The 17,123-nt window shown below is 44.3% G+C and overlaps 3 protein-coding genes and 1 long non-coding RNA gene across 8 annotated transcripts; 2 read left to right on the top strand and 2 right to left on the bottom strand.

Moving 5' to 3' along the window:
• Positions 1–343: 343 nt before the first annotated feature.
• On the top strand, positions 344–3,246 carry LOC144090614 (protein phosphatase 1 regulatory subunit 3B-like). 2 transcript variants are annotated; one of them, XM_077622267.1, is made up of 3 exons: positions 399–488; positions 779–853; positions 2,438–3,246. In XM_077622267.1, exon 3 carries the CDS (start codon positions 2,485–2,487, stop codon positions 3,196–3,198), a length of 714 nt encoding a protein of 237 aa, XP_077478393.1. In that variant the 5' UTR covers positions 399–488; positions 779–853; positions 2,438–2,484; the 3' UTR covers positions 3,199–3,246. The 2 variants fall into 2 exon arrangements, with proteins under 2 accessions (XP_077478392.1, XP_077478393.1); XM_077622266.1 differs by lacking the exon at positions 779–853 and having other exon boundaries at positions 344–488.
• A 1,960-nt stretch (positions 3,247–5,206) lies between these two features.
• Positions 5,207–8,793, top strand: LOC144090618 (uncharacterized). Of its 4 annotated transcripts, none has more exons than XR_013305457.1 (5): positions 5,207–5,432; positions 6,908–6,976; positions 7,150–7,254; positions 7,320–7,395; positions 8,453–8,793. It is a non-coding gene; the product is annotated as an uncharacterized LOC144090618 (long non-coding RNA). The 4 variants fall into 4 exon arrangements; XR_013305455.1 differs by having other exon boundaries at positions 7,320–7,440; positions 7,499–8,793; XR_013305454.1 differs by having other exon boundaries at positions 7,320–7,498; positions 7,538–8,793.
• slc25a46 (solute carrier family 25 member 46) lies at positions 8,356–14,586 on the bottom strand. The gene is made up of 11 exons (XM_077622265.1): positions 14,142–14,586; positions 13,640–13,682; positions 13,432–13,567; positions 13,216–13,316; positions 13,087–13,143; positions 12,955–13,012; positions 10,880–12,591; positions 10,742–10,807; positions 9,245–9,327; positions 9,056–9,134; positions 8,356–8,639 (listed from the first exon to the last, which is right to left on the bottom strand). Exons 1-7 carry the CDS (start codon positions 14,419–14,421, stop codon positions 11,998–12,000), a joined length of 1,269 nt encoding a protein of 422 aa, XP_077478391.1. The 5' UTR covers positions 14,422–14,586; the 3' UTR covers positions 8,356–8,639; positions 9,056–9,134; positions 9,245–9,327; positions 10,742–10,807; positions 10,880–11,997.
• A 138-nt stretch (positions 14,587–14,724) lies between these two features.
• On the bottom strand, positions 14,725–17,108 carry slc31a1 (solute carrier family 31 member 1). Its single transcript, XM_077622272.1, has 6 exons — positions 16,926–17,108; positions 16,545–16,612; positions 15,818–15,963; positions 15,686–15,758; positions 15,459–15,627; positions 14,725–15,375 (listed from the first exon to the last, which is right to left on the bottom strand). The coding sequence occupies exons 3-6, from the start codon at positions 15,959–15,961 to the stop codon at positions 15,174–15,176; spliced, it is 588 nt and encodes a 195-aa protein (XP_077478398.1). The 5' UTR covers positions 15,962–15,963; positions 16,545–16,612; positions 16,926–17,108; the 3' UTR covers positions 14,725–15,173.
• Between the last annotated feature and the right edge of the window lie 15 nt (positions 17,109–17,123).

The raw sequence follows: 17,123 nt of genomic DNA, 5'->3' as shown, positions 1-17,123 counted from the left end.
TTTTGATGCATTCGATATCATTTTTTTTTAAATATTTTTTTTCTTAATGATCGGCAGTCCACACCAGAAATGACCAATCATCGCTCATACCAACTTGGCAATTAAAAAAATTTATACTCTACTCTACGATAGCTATGCTAGCGAGCGTCGCCCCTACCAAGATGGCCGCCGCCAAGTTATCTTGATTAAATATGTCAATTGAAATAGTAGCTATTCTCGGCGAAGATGTATTTATAAAGAAGTGAAAATGGAAGTGTGTAGTACTGTGCGACCCCAATCCCCCCCACCCCCCGTTTGACCGCAGGCCTGACCCCCTGAGGTAACAGGTGACGTGACGTCACGAGCACTCGTCCACGCCCTCTCCCGATTGGTCCACGGGCTCAGTTCACGTGGACGACGCGTGGTACTGGACGAACGTGCGCGCGCCGACTCGCTCGCACATCGGCTGGACGTCGGCCGCCGGCGAACGTCACGTGGTCGTCGCTCAGGTAAATCTCTCTTTATTTTTCGACGCGTATGGTCGTCCAAAGTTGAACGACGAGCGGTCGCTGCGCCCACGCCAATTTGGCGTTCAATTGGCACAATTGCGGCTGATTTGGGACCGAGGTTCGATTACAAACTGAGAGTGGGGGGGTTGGGGGACTAAAAGAACCCCCCCGTACCCCCCAAAAACCTCAATTAAAAGTACTGCTGTCTTGATTGCGTTTTTGCAATAGTCAAAAGTCCATGTTAAAACTCTTGTTCAATCCGGTCTATTTTCCATTTCTCTCTCCTCTAGCACACCTGAATCAAATGATCAAGTCATCAGCAAGCTGTCCAGAAGCTTGATTCCGATCCCGATGATTCGATTCAGGTGTGTTATTGGAGGAGGGACGTATAAAAAAACAGAGTACGGAGTTGGCCAAAAAAATGACCATGTATTGTAAAGCTTTCTTTTAAAATGGCCATTTATAGTGTTGGCGTTTTTGTTCCTTTTCGACCTCGTACTCACAACGCCATGTGCTTTTTTTGTGTTCGGGGGGATTTATTTAATAAAGACACTGGGGAACAGAAAAGTCATCCAAAATCAGTTCTCAATACATTGCTTATTTGCAAGAGAAAAGTTTTAAAGATCTACCGCAGCTCAAAGTGGGCGTTAGTTTTGAATATTAGTGGGTGTGTTTCAGTACCTCAGTTCGACCACAAGAGGGTAGTAATGAATTGACTTTCAAGTGTGGAGTGTGTCACAAATACAAGATTTGAGCGATGAAGAAAAAGAATACAGTACTATATAGAATAGATGATTACTGAGAATAATGTCAATGTGGTTATAGGCTGGTGACAATTTACTTTGAATAAATGTCAATGTAAGGCTTCTATATTCTTCAAAACGAGGCGCATTGGAAGATTCTTTTGCAGGCTATTCTTATATTGTTTGGTCACTTGTTTGAGCTGAAAACAGTAAGAACTTGCTTCTTCGCTCATATGGTAAAGTGCTTGCTTAGAATGTGACTGGTAGTTGGGTCAATTTCTGCATTCTCCCAATTCGCACTTTTCAGGTCAAATAGAAAGTTAGTGGGCCAGTCCTTGGCATAGTGAGATGTGAGTTGGGCACTTAGCTCAAATGGGAGAGTGCCCACTCACCACCTGAAAGGTACTGGGATCGATTCCTGCATCTTCCAAATTCTAGCTACTTTTCTGTTTGAGCTGAAAAGTAAGAAGTTGCAAGATGCGGGAATCGACTCCACTACCTTTCAGGTGGTGAGCGGGTGCTCTCCCATTTGCGCTAAGTGTCCAACCCACCATCTGACCCTGCAGAGGACTGACAAAATACTTTTCTATTTAAATTTAAAGTGACAAGTTGGAAGATGCAGGGTTTGATCCCACTCCCTTTGGCGTGTTAAGCAGGCGCTCTCCCATTTGCGTTAAGTGCCCAAACCACCTCTCTACTTTGCCAAAGACAGGCCTACTATTTTCTTTTGAAACTGAAAAATGACAAGATGGAAGATGCAGGATTTGATTCCACTACCTTTTGCATGGTGAGTGGGCACTCTCCCATGTGAGCTAAGTGCCCAACTCACCTCCCTACTTTGCCCAGGACTGGCCAACTACTTTTCTATTGAAACTGAAAAGTGAGAAGTTGCAAGATGGAGGAATTGATCCCAGTCCCTCTCATATGACAAGCGGGCGCCCATCCAATAGAGCTAAATGCCCAAACCACCTCCCTGTTTTGCCGAGGACTGGCCCAAGCCACCTCCCAGAAGTGAAAAATGGTGTTAGGAATGTTCTGTTATATTTACAAACATTTAAAAGTGTGAAAAGAGAAGAGAAACAGGAGTTTAAAAAATGATTTTAATCATAACCATTTGAGCCAAGGTGCTTTATTGCTAGCTCACTTTGAACATTGAATTGCAAACCAACCGGCACGGATGCTAAAGCGGGACCTGTTTCCCTTCAGGTGATGCTAAGCTCAAATAACTCAAGGCAAGAAAGGCCAGCGTGGAGATGCCGACGGACATGGCGTTGCCCCTCTTCCTCCCGCGAGGGGACGTGGCGGACCTGGGCGGCGGTGGCCCCGCCCCCCGCGACGCCAAGAAGCGGGTGACCTTCGCCGACCACCTGGGCCTCCCCCTGGCCAGGGTCAAGGTGTTCTCCCGCTTCAAGGACGCCATCCGCGTCCCCGCCGGCGTCCAGCGCCTGGTCCCGGACTTCCCCCAGCCGGCCAACGACGACGCCCTCTTCCGCCAGAGTCTGGACAGGAAGTGCGTGCGCTTGGAAAAGTGCGCGCTGAGCGATCGGACGCTGACAGGCACCGTCAAGGTCAAGAACTTGTCCTACGAGAAGCGGGTGGCGCTGCGCGTCACCTTCGACGCCTGGGAGAGCCACTCGGACGTGGAGTGCGTGTACGCCGACGGCGACGGACGCGCCTTCGACACCTTCGCCTTTCGGCTGGAGCTGCCGCCGCGCCGGCGGGCCGAGTTCGCCGTCTGCTACCGGGTGGCCGGCGCCGAGTACTGGGACAGCAACCGCGGGCGCAATTACAGGCTGGTCCCGGCCGGGGACCAGCGTGGGCGGGGCCCCGAGTGGCCCCCCGAGTGGCCCGCCGAGTGGCCGGCCGAGCGTGGCGACGTCGGCTGGCGCCGACTGACCTGCGGCCGCGGCCTGCTGCCCGAGTGGCCCGCCTACGCCGCCTTCCAGAACGCGGGACCCTACTACTGACGCACGCCATTTCCGTCCAAATAAAGGCCAGGTTTTTTTTCCAACGTACCGCGCTTTTTCTTCTTTCGTCCCTTGAAAACAAACATCCCTCAAATATTGTAAGGCGGGTAAAGTAAGAAAAAAAGACCATGTATAGTAAGGCATTTTTTCGTATAAAATGACATAGTATAGTAAGGCGCTTTTTTTGTAAAAAAAAAACGACATAGTATAGTAAGGCATTTTTTCTTAAAAAAACGACATAGTATAGTAAGGCTTTTTTTTCTCGTAAAAAAACGACATAGTATAGTAAGGCTTTTTTGCTTTAAAAAAGGACATAGTATAGTAAGGCTTTTTTTCATAAAAAACGACATAGTATCGTAAGTTTTTTTAAATTTAAAAAACGACATAGTATAGTAAGGCTTTTTTTGTAAAAAAACAACAACATAGTATAGTAAGGCTTTTTTCTTTAAAAAAGGACATAGTATAGTAAGGCTTTTTTCTTTAAAAAAACGACATAGTATAGTAAGGCTTTTTTTCTTTAAAAATGACATAGTATAGTAAGGCTATACTTTTTTCTTAAAAAATGACCATGTATAATAAGGCTTTTTAAAATAAATAATGACTATGTATAGTATGGCTTTTTTCTTTTTAAAAAACGACCATGTATACTACATAAATTGTTGTTTTTATTTAAGGAAAAGACTGTCTTTTTTGTCTTTTTAAATAGAAAATTGTTCATTCATTTTCTATATTGCGCATCCTTGCTTGCTAGTAAAGTGGAGACACTTTGTGGTGTAGCGGTTTGTTTGCTGACTGCCATGCGTGTGGTTTGACTCGTGGTATAGCGTCATTTTCCCTTAAATAGAAACAACCATGTGTAGTCAAGACTTTCCAATAATCACGAGGTAAAGTGTGATCACTTCATGGTGTAGAGGTATGTTCACCTTAATGGCATGTGGGGAGTTGGGGTTCGAATCCCGGCGGGGAAATTTTTTCCCTTAGTTGTTTCTATATATTTGTAGTCAAGACTTTCCAATAATGACAAAGTTAAGTATGTCTACTTCATGGTGTAGAGGTTTGTTCATCTGACTGCCACGTGGGCAGGTGGGGTTCAAATCCTGCTGTCGTTTGACTGATTACTACACTATGTAGTTCAGTATATCTTTTTTTCATTAAAATAAAGACTTAGTCATTTTTTTCAGCAAAACAATTTTCCAGTCAACCAAAGACTGCCCACCTATACATGGTCATTTGGTGCTTTTATTTAAGGAAAGACGACTTAGTCTTTTTAATGGCAAAATGTTTCAGCAGCCACTGAGATTCGAACCCTGCCTGCCCACACGGCAGTCAGGTGAACGAATCTCTAGACTACGAAGTGGCCATACCTTATATTGTCATAATTGGAAAGTCTTGACTACACACGGTTGTTTCTATTTAAGGGAAAAATGATGCCAAACTGGGATTTGAACCACACCTGCCTGCATGGCAATCAGGTGAACAAACCACTACACCATGAATGGCCATACCTTACCTTGACATTATTGGAAAGTCTTGACTACACACAGTTGTTTCTATTTAAGGGAAAATGACTCCACACCGGGATTTGAACCCAACCTGCCCGCATTGCAGTCAGGTAAGGGAACCACTACACCATGAAGTGATCACACTTTACTTTGTCATTATTGGAAAGTCTTGACTACACATGGTTGTTTTTAATTTAATGGAAAAAATGATTCCCAACTGGGATTTGAACCCCAACTGCTCACATGGCAGTCAGGTAAGGGAACCACTACACCATGAAGTGATCACACTTTACTTTGTCATCATTGGAAAGTCTTGACTACACATGGTTGTTTTTATTTAAAAGAAAAATGTCAGTCTTTTTGGGATAGAAAATGGTTTATCCACCTTAATATTGCACAACCTGGAAAAAGTGGTGTGGGTTGCCAGAGCCGAACACAGCCAAACCAAAAAAAGAAAAAAAAGTCGAGGCCGTGCCCTGAATTGACGTCACATTGGTGAGCCGGAAGTCAAACGGACCGGAAGAGACAATGAAAAAAAAGGGTTTTCGTTGACCTGCATGCTTTGTTTTGTTTGTAAATGTTTTTAAGGTTTTTAATCGCATGATCTAAACGTCCTAATTTGGGTCAGCTCCAACCAAGACACGTTTGTTAAAGGACATGAACAGAAGTCCACCAAGAAGTTGTTGTTTTTTACGTTGGCTGATTTTTGTGTAATCGACGCATGGCGAAAAGGTAAGAAATGCTCCCGTTTTCTCCATTGCAAGCTTCTAGAAAGGTACGTCTAGTTCCACTTGCAGTCATAATATCTCCAAATCCAATTGCGTTTAGTGTTTTTTTAATCGTTTCAAAGATCGCACAAGGACAGAAAAGAAATGATGACTTTTTCAATTCGAAATTCCTTTATAGACCATTTGTCATAAAACGAAAATCCTAATTGTGGAAAGACTCTCCAGTAATATTGGTGATATCTGACGACTTGATTTATTTATTTATTTTTGGTAATGACCATGTATAGTAAGACTTTTTTTCTTTAAAAAAACGACATAGTAATAGTAAGGCTTTTTTTCTTTAAAAAACGACATAGTATAGAATGGCTTTTTTTTTTTTTTTTAAACGACATAGTATAGTAAGGCTTTTTTTTTCTTAAAAACAACAACATAGTATAGGCTTTTTTTCTTAAAAACAACAGTATAAGTATAGTAAGGCTTTTTCCCGTAAAAAAACGACATAGTATAGTAAGGCTTTTTTTCCGTAAAAAAACGACATAGTATAGTATGGCTTTTTTTCTTAAAAAACGACATAGTAAGCCTTTTTTTGGTAAAAAATGACATAATGTATAACAAGGCTCTATTTATAAAAAACGACATAGTACAGTAAGGCTTTTTTTCTTTTTAAAAAACGACATAGTATAGTAAGGCTTTTTTCTTTAAAAAACAACATAGTATAGTAAGGCTTTTTTTGGAAAAAAAAAACGACAGTATAGTATGGCTTTTTTTCATAAAAAACGACAAATTAGCCTTTTTTTGGTAAAAAAATGACATAATGTATAACAAGACTTTATTTATAAAAAACGACATAGTACAGTAAGGCTTTCTTTTTAAAAAACGACATAGTATAGTAAGGCTTTTTTCTTTTAAAAAATGACATAGTATAGTAAGGCTTTTTTCTTAAAAAAAAACAACATAGTATAGTAAGGCTTTTTTTCCGTAAAAAAAACGACAGTATAGTATGGCTTTTTTTCATAAAAAACGACAAATTAGCCTTTTTTTGGTAAAAAAATGACATAATGTATAACAAGACTTTATTTATAAAAAACGACATAGTACAGTAAGGCTTTCTTTTTAAAAAACGACATAGTATAGTAAGGCTTTTTTCTTTAAAAAAATGACATAGTATAGTAAGGCTTTTTTCTTAAAAAAAACAACATAGTATAGTAAGGCTTTTTTTCCCGTTAAAAACGACAGTATAGTATGGCTTTTTTCATAAAAAACGACATAGTAAGCGTTTTTTGGTAAAAAATGACATAATGTATAACAAGACTTTATTTATAAAAAACGACATAGTACAGTAAGGCTTTTTTCTTTTTAAAAAACGACATAGTATAAGGCTTTTTTCTTTAAAAAAAACAACATAGTATAGTAAGGCTTTTTTCTTTAAAAAAATGACCATGTATACTAAGGCTTTTTTTCTTGTGGTCTCTCTGACAGGATGGAGTAGGTTTGGGAGCAGCTTGCGGATGAAGCACCGCCCCGACCGGTCGCCTTCGTATTGGCTGGGTATGTCATGTCTCGCCTTGTTACAGCGATCCTAGTGCGTGCATGTGCATAGCCACATCCCCTTACAAAAAACTTTATAGAATGGAAAAAAATATTTCTTATAAATCAAAGTCAAGGTCACATAATAGAACAAGAGATACTTTGCTGACAACTTTTATTTTGATTTTTTTCAGATGAGTGACAAAGGCAAAAAGGGATGACTTGTGGGATGGACAGTCTTCCAACGAAAAGCTTTCCCAAACCGTGGACAGCGAGCGAGGACACCTGAAGACAAAAAAGTAGGTTTAAAAGAGACATTCATGTTGCTTTGCAGAAAATATTTGTATTCTTTTGTTGTTCTTAGACTCACCTGCGGATGTCGATTTCACCAGGTGGCTGACTTGGCCTCAATAGTAGAGCACCAACTTACCATACAAAATGTAATTGGTTGGATTCCCCGCCTCCTCCAACTTCTCACTTTTTAGGTCAAATAAAAATGTAATTGGTTGGATTCCCCGCCTCCTCCAACTTCTCACTTTTTAGGTCAAATAAAAACCGAATGGGCAGGACCATACTTCTTAGGGAGGTGGCTTATACACTTAGTCAATTGAGTCGAGCACCCTCTTAACGAAAATACTTGGCCGGTCGAAGTTTAGTGGGTGTGTGGGTGGGCCCCTTGGCGCACACAGTAGAGTATGCGCCTACCGCCGAGTGGAAGCCGGTTCGCGTCCCGCAGACGTACTCTTGGTGCCTCTCCTTCGGCGGGAGAGACACCTGCGACATAAGAATAATTACCTTTTACTAAAAATAACAAAAAAATAAATTTTACATTTAATCATTACATCAAAATTTGTCAAAACACTTAGCCAAAAAAATCAAAACACTTAGCCAAATTACAAGCATGCTGAGTAGGGAGGTGGCTTGCACACTTAGCCAAATTCCTTGAGCGCCCTCTTACCGAAAATACTTGGCCGGTCGAAGTTTAGTGGGTGTGTGGGTGGGCCCCTTGGCGCACACAGTGGAGTATGCGCCTACCGCCGAGTGGATGCTGGTTCGCGTCCCACAGACGTACTCTTGGTGTCTCTCCCGCCTTCGGCGGGAGAGACACCTGCGACAAAAGAAAAATTACCTTTTACTAAAAAAAACTTTAAACATTAAATTTTACATTTAATCATTACATCAAAATTAGTTAAAATAATTGGCCTAAAAAATCAAAAGACACTGGTTACTATTATGGAGGCAGCTTGCACACTTAGCCAAATTCCTCCAGCGCCCTCTTACCGAAAATACTTAGCCAGTCGAAGTTTAGTGGGAAGGTTTTTAAATTTGACATTTAGGTGTTTACACTGAAATTTGTTAAGATAATTAGCCTACAAAAGCAAAAGACATAGGATTTCAAGTAAGCAATCCAAAAACCTTTATTGGTCCCAAATGCGTTTGCGTCGCGCCGGCAACAAAACGCAATCGGCAGTCCCAATCTTTTTCAACTGGTTGCAGGCGATAGACATCCAAGCGATGAAGAGATGGTGGGGGGCGATTGGCATTCCCACCGCAGCCGCCGGCCGTCAAAGGACCGCATGGTGACGTTGTTCTGACAGTCGCCCTCGTCCACATCCACGTCCGCCAAGCAGGGGTGCCAGAGACTCCTGGATGAAGGCGCCATCCGGGGTGCGCCGGTACGAGTCTGTCAAGAAACAAGGCAAGGGGTGAACTTGTGGGGAACATTTCCTCCATGCAGTAACTTACATTCAACAAATATCTTGTACGTACATGAGCCAGAAGCCAAGATTCATTCATTATGTATACAATAAAGTCAAATATGAATATTATTGCGCAAATGCCTCACAATGTGTTTTGTATTTTTAAAGAAAATAGCCTTACTATACATGGTCATATTTAAAAAAAAAAACACCTTACTTTACAAGGTCATTTTTTTAAAGAATAAGGCCATACTATACATGGTCATTTATAAAGAAAATAGCCTTACTATACGATGTCGTTTTTTAAAGGAAAACAGCCTTACTATAGTATGTCGTTTTTTTTAAACGAAAAAAAGCCTTATTATAATATGTCGTTTTTAATGGGGGAAAAAAGCCTTACCTTAGGGTGACCCGGCGGGTGAGTGGTTAGCACATCGGCCTCACAGTAGAGTCCAGGGTTCAAATCCAGGATGGTCCACCTGTGTGGAGTTTAAAAAAAAAAAAGCCTGATTTTACATGGTCATTTTTTTACGAATAAAAGCCTTACTATACACATTTCTCATTTTTATGAGGAAAAAAAAAGCCTTACTTTAGGGGGGACCAGTGGTTTCCACGTCGACATCACAGTGGGGGTCCTGGGTTAAAATCCCAGATGGTTCACCTGTGTGCAGTCTGCAAAAAAAAGCATTATTATACATGGTTGTTTTTTAAGAAAAAAAACCTTACTATACTATGTCGTTTATACGGAAAAAAAGCCTTAATATATTGTCGTTTTTTTACGAAAAAAAAGCCTTACTATACTGTCGTTTTTTTACGAAAAAAGCCTTACTATACTATGTGGTTTTTAAGAAAAAAAAGCCTTACTATATCGTTTTACCATGTCGTTTTTTTAAGAAAAAAAGCCTTACTATACTATGTCGTTTTTAAGAAAAAAAGCCTTACTATACTATGTTGTGTTTTTTTACGAAAAAAAAACCTTACTATTGTATGTTGTATTTTCAGAAAAAAAGCCTTACTATACTGTCGTTTTTTAAAGAAAAAAAGCCTTACTATACTGTGTCGTTTTTGTAAGAAAAAAAGCCTTACTATACTATGTCGTTTTTTAAGAAAAAAAAAAGCCTTACTATACTATGTCGTTTTTTTAAAGAAAAACAACATAGTATAGTAAGACTTTTTTTCTTTAAAAAACGACATAGTAAGGCTTTTTTTGTAAAGAACGACGTAGTATAGTAAGGCTTTTTTCTTAATAAAACAACAGTGTATAGTAAGGCTTTTTTAAAAAAATGACATATTATAGTAAGGCTTTTTTTGTAAAAAACGACAGTATTGTAAGGCTTTTTTCTTAATAAAACGACAGCGTATAGTAAGGCTTTTTTTCTTAAAAACGACATAGTACACTATGTCGTTTTTTTTTTTTTTAGAAAAAAGCCTAACTATAGTAAGGCTTTAAAAAAAAAAAAAAACGGCATAGTATTGTAAGGCTTTTTTCTAAAAAATACGACATAGTATAGTAAGGCTTTTTTTCTTAAAAAAACGACATATTATTGTAAGGCTTTTTTTCTGAAAAAAACAACATAGTATAGTAAGGCTTTTTTTCTTTAAAAAGGACATAGTATAGTAAGGCTTTTTTATTCAAAAAACGACATAGTATAGTAAGCTTTTTTTTTAAATGACCATGTATAGTAAGGCTTTTTTTCAATGACAAATGACCATGTATAGTCAAGTTTTTATTTCATGTAAAAAATGACAATGGACTTATTTTATGAAAAAGAGCCTGACTATATATGGTCAAATTTTATGAAAAACAACAACTTTGCTATATGGTCTTTTTATGAAAGGCTTACTATACATGTTTTGTTTCTTACAAGAAAAAAAATAGCCATACTATAGTACATGGTCTTTTTTCAAGGAAACAACCCCTACTGTATGTTTTTTAAGGAAATAAGCCTAACTATACATTGTCTTTTTTATGACGGTCTTACTATACATTGTCTTTTTTATGAGTCTTACTATAAATTGTTTGTTTTCCTCCAGAAAAAAAGCCTGATTATACGTGGTCATTTTAAGAAAGAAAAAAAAGTCCTACTGTTCGGTGCACGAAGGACGAAGGCAAATGCAGGGAAGCAGCCAACCATGGGGGCACTAAAGAATTCTGTAATAAAGAAAAATTGAAATACTATAAGCCTTAATGCATGGAAAGTAACAAAGATAAGTTAAAACTTACATGAAGCGTGTAAACAGGAACAGGAAGCAATGCAGTTCCACCAGACGACGAGGGTCACGTGGTGACAGCCGAGGAAGCCGATTGGCTACGGCATGAGGGGGCCGGCACTAACAGGTGAAAGCACTGGGTAATCACAAGGACAAGTCACACAGATGAAAACGGTCAACTAATTAAGAAAATGGATTGTAACGTTTTTTTTTTTTTTTTTAACAAACAAAGCCTTACTATACATGTTTTTTTTTGTTTTAAAAACCCAACAACAACCATAATAAACATTATTTTTTAAGAAAAGCCTTACTATACTACACAATGTATTTTTTTAAACAAAAAAGCCTCACTTTACATTGCCTTTTTCTAAGAAATTATCTTTCTTTTTTTTTTAAATCTACAATTTAGGAGGGCTAGATAATGTTCAGGTAGCTTAAGAACCAGCAAAACAAACCTAGTGGAGACACTATAATAAACTTACATATGATGTAAATGCATAATATAATAAGAGAACTGAATACAGGCCTTTCTTTTGGTAACGTAACGCCCGAATATGGAACGTCCTGCCTCTGAAAGAATTTCCGGGAAAAACAAGGCATGTTGCTTTGCATTTTAATATTTTCCAACAGACAGACAATAGTCACTTAATTCTTGGTTGTCTCCTGCTTTGGTGAGATAAACGCTTTGTACAAATAAAAGATGGCATGGCTTCATGCGAGCACATACAGACAGGAAGTAACATCGTGTTTTGCCACTAAACTAGCTTAAGATGTATTTAGTTATTATTATTTTCAATGTTCCATATGACAAGACTCACCCTTGTGTCGCTACATGCTCTCTGTGTTTTCCTTGCACAATATTCATTTGAAACAAGTTACCTTTTGCCGTCAATTCAAAGGAGTCTGCGGCAACTCGACGTCCAATCCCATTCAAGTGCGAAGGTTGGCTCCTCCCCAAATGGATTGGACGTCCAGTTGACTTTGATCGATTGACCTGTCGAGAAATCAAACGTCTTTTTTTGTCAATACAAACGAGTTGGTCACATAGTCGACGTCCGATCTGACGGGGGTCAAAAGGTGAGGGACTGAAGGGGGTAGTTCTAGGCGGTCCGCTGTCAAAGGGGGACAGTTCTAGGCGGTCTGGGCCCTCTGCAGCAGCAGGCGGAAAAGCGTCCGGGCGGCGGCCAGCAGGGCGCCGTGCAGCGCGAACTGGGCCGTCAGCGCCCCGAAGCCGCGGTAGAAGCCGGCCCGGCCCTCCTTGCGGCGGATGGAGCGCGCGCAGTCGGCGGCGCCGTCGTACTGCGTGTTGACGGGCAGCACCAGCGGGCCGCCGCCGGCGCCGCCGTCCGTGGCGTCGATGATGGTGCGGGTCCCCTGCAGGCTGAGGCGGTGCAGCGTGGTCTCCAGCGGGAAGGCCAGCGCCTCGGCCGCCAGCGAGCCCAGCCAGGCCGCCGCCAGTTCGGGGAAGTGGGCCTCCAACGTCTGGGCCGGCGCCCGCTCGTCCTCCCGCCCGCGCCGGTGCCGGCGCCGCAGCCACAGGGCGGCGCCCTGCACGCTGGATGCCACGACGTAGCGCAGGATGGCCAGGCCGGCCGCCGGCAAGAGCAGGCGGCCGAGGGGCAGCAGACGCCGGCTGTGGGGGGCGCCCGCGCCCAGCAGGCGGCCGGCGCCTTCCCGCACGCAGTCCAGCAGCCCCGACGACGCCTCGTCGCGCACGATCTCGCTCTGCGGGGAGGGAGGAGAGCCATCGGTGGACTCGCCAGACTGCGGCTCCACGCTAGCACTTGGCAAAAGCTCCACCCCCTTAGCTGGTACTTGGACGTTTGGTCGCCCGGACGCTTGGTCGCCCGGACGTTTGGCAACATGACAAAATTATATTCCTTGAGAGAGAGTTTAATATCTAAATATCTACTGTTGAAACCAGCTCTCAAAATTATATTCACCCGGGCGACCAAACGTCCGGTCACGCCCTGGTCAATGTACAGTGATCGTACACCCAAGTGATTTTGAGCGATTCGGTTTCGGCGGATGCGACGATATGGTAAATGAAGGAATGAGTATGACATCCCCGAGCGGGCGGGGCCTCACCTGCACCGTCTCGATGAGGCTGGCGCAGTAGAAGGGAAGTGCCACCAACGCCGACAAACTGGCACGGGACGAGAGGTCGCGCTCGTTAAAAGACTTTGGGGGGGGGTTATGAAAGGTGGAGGAGGGACCCACCCTTTGAGCAGGAAGTGAGCGGCCAGCTCTTTGATGCTCCAGCGCTGGGGCATCTCCCTGCCGGCACAGGGTTAGCTCGTCTCGCTAACGGGTCCATCAAAGCGCGCTCGCGGGCCAACGGCGTCTTACCGTGGCAAGGGTGTGAACTCGCTGAGGATCCCCTCGGCTCCCAGCGTCACGCCGTGGACCACGAAGGTGCTGCCCAGACCCTTCCACAGCGCCCTGGGGCCCTGAAACAAAGGGCATACACTTGACCACCGCGCACTCTAGCGCAAAAACACCTGACCAACACAGACAGCACGCAAGCGGGAAATGCACTCGAACCGAAAAAGTCGATGTCAATACCTGCGCCTTGCTGATGGCGTACATGACGGCCAACGCGCTGAAGGGCGTCAGGTGGTAGCAGCGGGCGTGGTAGTCCACCTGACATTGGCGGCGAAAGACCACGCAGGGATGCGTCAGCACGTTCTCTGCAAACAGACTGCACCGAGGCGGGACGGCGGCGGGTGAGCGGAGCTCCGGCACGTACGCCGCCACGACGACGACGGCTCACCTGACGAGTCCGATCCCGAAGCCGGTGAGGCGGTTCAGCTGCTCTGCAAGCGTGAAAAGACGCAAAACAATTTTCAACTCAAGGCGGCATCTCAAGATCCAAAATTGGATGCGATGATGCGCCACATATTGACCAAAATCTGTATAATTATTTACTCTGAGGGGGGGAAACGGACAACTAGCGCTCCGCCAGGCTTATAAAGTGATGGGAAAACCGTGTTTTACCATTTCATAACATTTTTTTTGCTTTTTGGGGAGTCAATCTTTTTCAATTGGACATAACCAACGAGACATTTAGTATAACAACAACAGCCATAAAAAGTGGATCATTTCATTTCTAATATTTGTATTTCAGCAGTTTTAACCCAGAAAGTGGCTATAAACGAGCTGCATGTAATATCGGAGGCCCTCTTTTAGCTTCACCTGAGCGTAAAGTATTACGCTCCAATCAGATAAGCTATTAAGCTAAGCTAATGCGAGACAAGCGAGGAGAGGTGACCCACCAGGAGGGGGCGGCGGCGGAGGTTGTTGCAGTCCGGCGTCCCAGTCGCGTTCCCCCGAGGCTCCTCCGTCGTACAACGGCGTCCGCTCTCCGGTGTGCAGGTTGCGGCTGCCGGGAATGTCCGGCGGCGAGCTCACCCAGTGGAGGTGCTGCGGATGCTGCGGCTGCTGCGGAGCAGCCTCCCCCGCCGTCGAGGCGCTCCGCAGGGAGTAGGGCGTCTCGGCACCGCCGCCGTGGCGGTATCCGAGTCCGTCGAAACTGTCCGGTCGTCGGAACGCCATTTGGAGCGAGACAGGGAAGGGAATGGCCGGCAGAGCCGCCTCCAAGCGCCAAAAGTGCTCAAATGACCCGGGCGAAGGAAGGAAGGGACGAACGGATCGCAAAGTGTCAAGTGTGACCTCCCACCCGGAACTTGCAGCCTTTTCTCATGGCGGTGAAAGAGATGAGCACTACCCAGCGGACTGGCGGGGGAGTGCAGGATTTCTATGAGCTGCACACATTTTGTGAAGTGGTTCACGAAAAACAGTGGAAATAGTTTTAAAAATGGAGTACATAAATTCCACAAAAAAATACAAACTCTTGCACAGATTTTAGTAGGGGCAACTTTAATTCTAGAATTCCGTAATCCTTATTTCCAGCAGCCCCCAATAAATTGACTGCTTTACAGTGTCTATTGGCACATGTAAAACATTTGCCTGCGTTTGACAGGAATTGTTTAATGATCATTTCAGAACATTTTTTTGATTTTGTGGGAATACAATGACGCGTGATCATTTGAGAAGTGTGATTCCAGCATTGGTCCTGTCGCCTGACAACTTTAAAGGCAACGTGTGTCTTTAAGGCTCATTAAAACCTTCTAAAAATTCAGCATTTGGCTTTCACGATACGACTAAAAAAAAAGGACGTGATTGTGCGAAACGGCACCGAACAACTAAATCAAATGCGTGTCGGGCGCTAAAGTCCATCCGGCGGCGCTAGACACCAAACTACGGGCTGCAAATTAAATGAGCGTCATTAAGACGAGGGTGCGGCGTTAATGGCAGTGCTCCGTGATGTCCACCACCACCGCCTTGCGCCAGCTGAACAGGAAGTAGCCCATCCCGGCGCCCACCGCCACCGCCGCGCACAGGTACGCGTTGTACGTCATGAAAACCAGCATCAACAGATAGCTGACCACCACCTGGACCACGTGGAGGAGCGTCTGCAGGAAGTGAGCGGGGCTCAGCATCCTTTGCCTGGAAAACCACGGCATCCCAATTAGGTTCTGCACGGTTCTGCGGGGTTCCGCACGGTTCCGCGTCGGCTCACCGCCACCTACCCGACCGTCTTGTGCGTCTCCATGAGCACGGTGCCGTCGGCGCCCGGCAGCGGCATGCAGTTGTAGCGCACGTTGACCTGACTGCGACGGAGTAGCGACTCGCGGCCCATCTTCAGGCCTTCGTACAGGACGGCCAACAGGAAGACGCCCAGGCAGGCACCCACCATTTCTGGGGGAAGAGGAGTGTAAGCGGGACCCCAGTGGAGGGCCAGTTTTGTCGAGCTCACCTCCGACGGTGTTGATGGTCAGTCCGTTGAAGAGCAGCGGCACATTGGAGTAGCCGAAGTAGAAGGTCATGGCCTAGGCGGGGTCGGCAAGTTAGCTTTAGCGTCAGATCGTGGCCCGGCGTTAGCGCCTACCATTCCGCCGCAGTGGTCCCCTTCACCCCCTCCGCCGTGGTCGTGACCGCCTCCGTGGGTGGGCATGGCCGTGGGCGCCATGACGTGATTGTGGTGGGCGTGGTCCTGCTGGTTGTGCTCCATCTGCATGGCGCTGTGGTTCATGACTGACAAGCAAAAAAAAAAAGGGACAGAAAAATTAACATTGATGTTTAGAAAGTACAAAAAAAGGGGAAAAAGCAGATGTCATTGGAATCAGTGCGTAGAGAAATGTCAGATTACACCACAAACACAGTTTACGCCGGGCAGAATCGAATTTGGCCGTAGGCTTGACGCCACTGATTTGATAATGTGGATCTTTTTCCCTCTAATATTGGCGTTTTATTTGTGTGGTGGCTCACTCAAGCGGCCAGGCATTATAGGATTATCCAAACAGATTCGTTTAATGAGGTTCTGGTCCTCATGGTCCGCATCACCGTCGGCATGACGACGGCAGGCGCCGCCGCGCCGTGATCCGATTGGGCCGGTGGCCGGGGGCGAAAAAAGAGGGCGGCGACTGGCCAATCGAAGAACCTTGATGAAACGGAGCTTCAGTTGCACTAAAAAGGCAGCGAGAAGACGCTGACGTGGAAAGTTTCCCTAGAAAGCCCTTTTGATCGTACACGTAACGTACGGCAGAACGCTATAAAAGCAGATTTGAACTCCTCAACCTTTTGCGTATCAACCTTTGACCCCCAGGAAGGCTTACAGTCAGCGATTCAGTTGCCGGCCCGTCGTCGGGGACTTCTCCGGAGGGTGCTTTGACGCTTTGATATTCTATAACAATGGATGGAACAACATCAAAAGAGTCCAAAAGTTTGAAAACGTTTGCATTGTTACAGAATGAAAACATGTATTCATTTTTTTTTCTGCCTCACCCTTACAAAGTTCCTAATCCTAAACCCAACTATACATATACAACACTTGGACTTTTTCGTCAGCAAGATTAAGATGGCATTTATTTATTTAGAACATCGAGTTTATCCACATTCTAAAGATACACACCAATACAGTTAAACCAACCAAATAACTAGTTAAGTCAACAAACAATTCAAGCTTGCAGAGGTCACGGGCAAAAAATTGGACTAACCTGGGAAACTTGGAGGAATTCTTCTTGGCGTTTTTCGGTCCTTTTTCAGAAAGCTAAAATAAACAATGAGGGGAAAGTGAGAAAATTGACGACTTATACTTAAAGCGACTGCTCTGCTCTCGTGCTCACAGTCCGTCTCTTCTTTTGAGAATGCTAGCTCCACTTCCGCCACTAACGTCATGGAGGAGAGCGATAGCG

This window comes from Stigmatopora argus, chromosome 16 (assembly GCF_051989625.1).
Source record: "Stigmatopora argus isolate UIUO_Sarg chromosome 16, RoL_Sarg_1.0, whole genome shotgun sequence".
Lineage (NCBI taxonomy): Eukaryota > Metazoa > Chordata > Actinopteri > Syngnathiformes > Syngnathidae > Stigmatopora > Stigmatopora argus.
This window is presented reverse-complemented; position numbering and strand designations above follow the sequence as displayed.